General features: G+C 66.9%; 1 protein-coding gene across 1 annotated transcript in view; it reads left to right on the plus strand.

The window, feature by feature from the left end:
* Positions 1 to 826: 826 nt before the first annotated feature.
* UNC13D (unc-13 homolog D (C. elegans)) overlaps positions 827 to 1,506 on the plus strand; it is a 14,587-nt gene continuing 13,907 nt past the window's right edge. The window contains exons 1-2 of the mRNA XM_005884344.2: positions 827 to 1,122; positions 1,234 to 1,386. Coding sequence (XP_005884406.2) covers positions 941 to 1,122; positions 1,234 to 1,386 — 335 coding nt within the window. The 5' untranslated portion in view covers positions 827 to 940. The remainder of the gene's footprint in view (positions 1,123 to 1,233; positions 1,387 to 1,506) is intronic.

Here is a 1,506-nt window from a genome sequence, read left to right on the forward strand (position 1 = left end):
GCCCCCGGGTGCATCAGATTTGCTCCCACCTGCTCCTGAACTGGCCGTGGAGTGAGGAGATGGTTATGTAAAGAGAATTCCCTATTTATTTGACAAAACAATTCCAGTTAATATATTATTGTGAAATAAACCCTGTTTGCACCTTGATTTGTTTGCTGAAAACGTGAAGTAGTAAAAGTGAAGTAACTGGACCGTGTCTGGCTCTGTGTGACCGAGGTGGCCCCTGGGGAGGAGAGCCGTCCCTCCGGCTCCAGCTCCGAGGCCCCGGGGCGGGGAGTGTGCCCTCCTGTGGGAGTCCCTTGTTCTCGCGGCCCATTTGGGCCCAGGAAGCTAAGGCCTCTCCTGTCTCCGTTCCCCAGCGGTTGCTCAGCAACTGCCCCCCCCCATCCCCCGAGTCCCCGGGGCTGGTGCCGCCCAGCAATGCCCTGGAGAGGAGGCCTGGAGGCCGGGCCAGGCTCCCTGTGTGAGGTCCTGTGTCCCTGGCCGAGGTCACCACCCTTGGCAGTGCAGCCGGGCTCGGGCTCGGCCCCAGGAGCTGCTCGGCTCAAGAGGGGAGTCTCCAGCCGGCCAGACTGGCCCCCAGGACGTGCTGGTGCCACCCTCCTGGTGACGCTAGTGCCCAGGCAGGGGTAGGAAGGAGCCAGAGTCCATGCCCAGGCCGGTCCTCCTCCCTCCCGCCCGCCTGGGCCTGGGCAGGTCCTGGGCCCTGAGAAAGCCGAGCCCTGAAGTGTCCGCTTTCCTGCCTCTTCAGGACCAAGGTGCCCTCTGGAGGGAGGCCAGGCCCTGCCTCAGCCTCGCCGCCTCTGCCAGCCCCACTCGGGCAGCTTCCGGGCTGGCTACCCCCCCCAGGACATTCGAAGGGGCGCCCTCCTGCTGCCCTGTGGGGGCAGGGCCTTCGGGCCATCCCCGCCCGGCACAGCCTGGCCGTCACCTCGGTGGAATGTCACCTGTGGAGTGGAGCAGGCTGAGCAGTTGGCCACCTGCCGGGAGGACACCTCCCTGGAGCCCCCGCCCTGGGCCCCCCCACCCCACCGTCTGCCTCCAGCCCGGAGTTCCTCCCGGGATCCCCACGGCCAGCCCTGTGGGAGGGAGGAAGGTGCAGGCCCCAACGGGGCCTCTGAGGTGGTGAAAGCGGACCTGACCCTCTCCCCACCTGCCCTCCGCCCCTCCCGGCTCAGGGTGGCAGCCCTGGCCCTTTGCATAATCCTGTGGCTTCGCTATCTTCCCCCGCAGCAGCGGCGCGGAGGGAAGGGCAGCGGCCACCATGGCGACACTCCTGTCCCACTCGCAGCAGCGGCGCCCTCCCCTCTTGCGACAGGCCATCAAGATAAGGCGCCGCAGGGTCCGAGATACAGAGGATCCCCTGCCCCAACCGACGCGGGAGGTAGGAGTGACCTCAGCGGGGAGAAGAGCTGGCCTGGGTGGGGCTCTTTGGTCTTGGGGTGCGGGCCCCACCTCTCTGGGGCTGGGGCTGAGCGTGTGCTCGCCTCCCCTGCCTCCCCTGCT

Source organism: Myotis brandtii, unplaced genomic scaffold (assembly GCF_000412655.1).
Source record: "Myotis brandtii unplaced genomic scaffold, ASM41265v1 scaffold825, whole genome shotgun sequence".
Classification (NCBI taxonomy): Eukaryota; Metazoa; Chordata; class Mammalia; order Chiroptera; family Vespertilionidae; genus Myotis; species Myotis brandtii.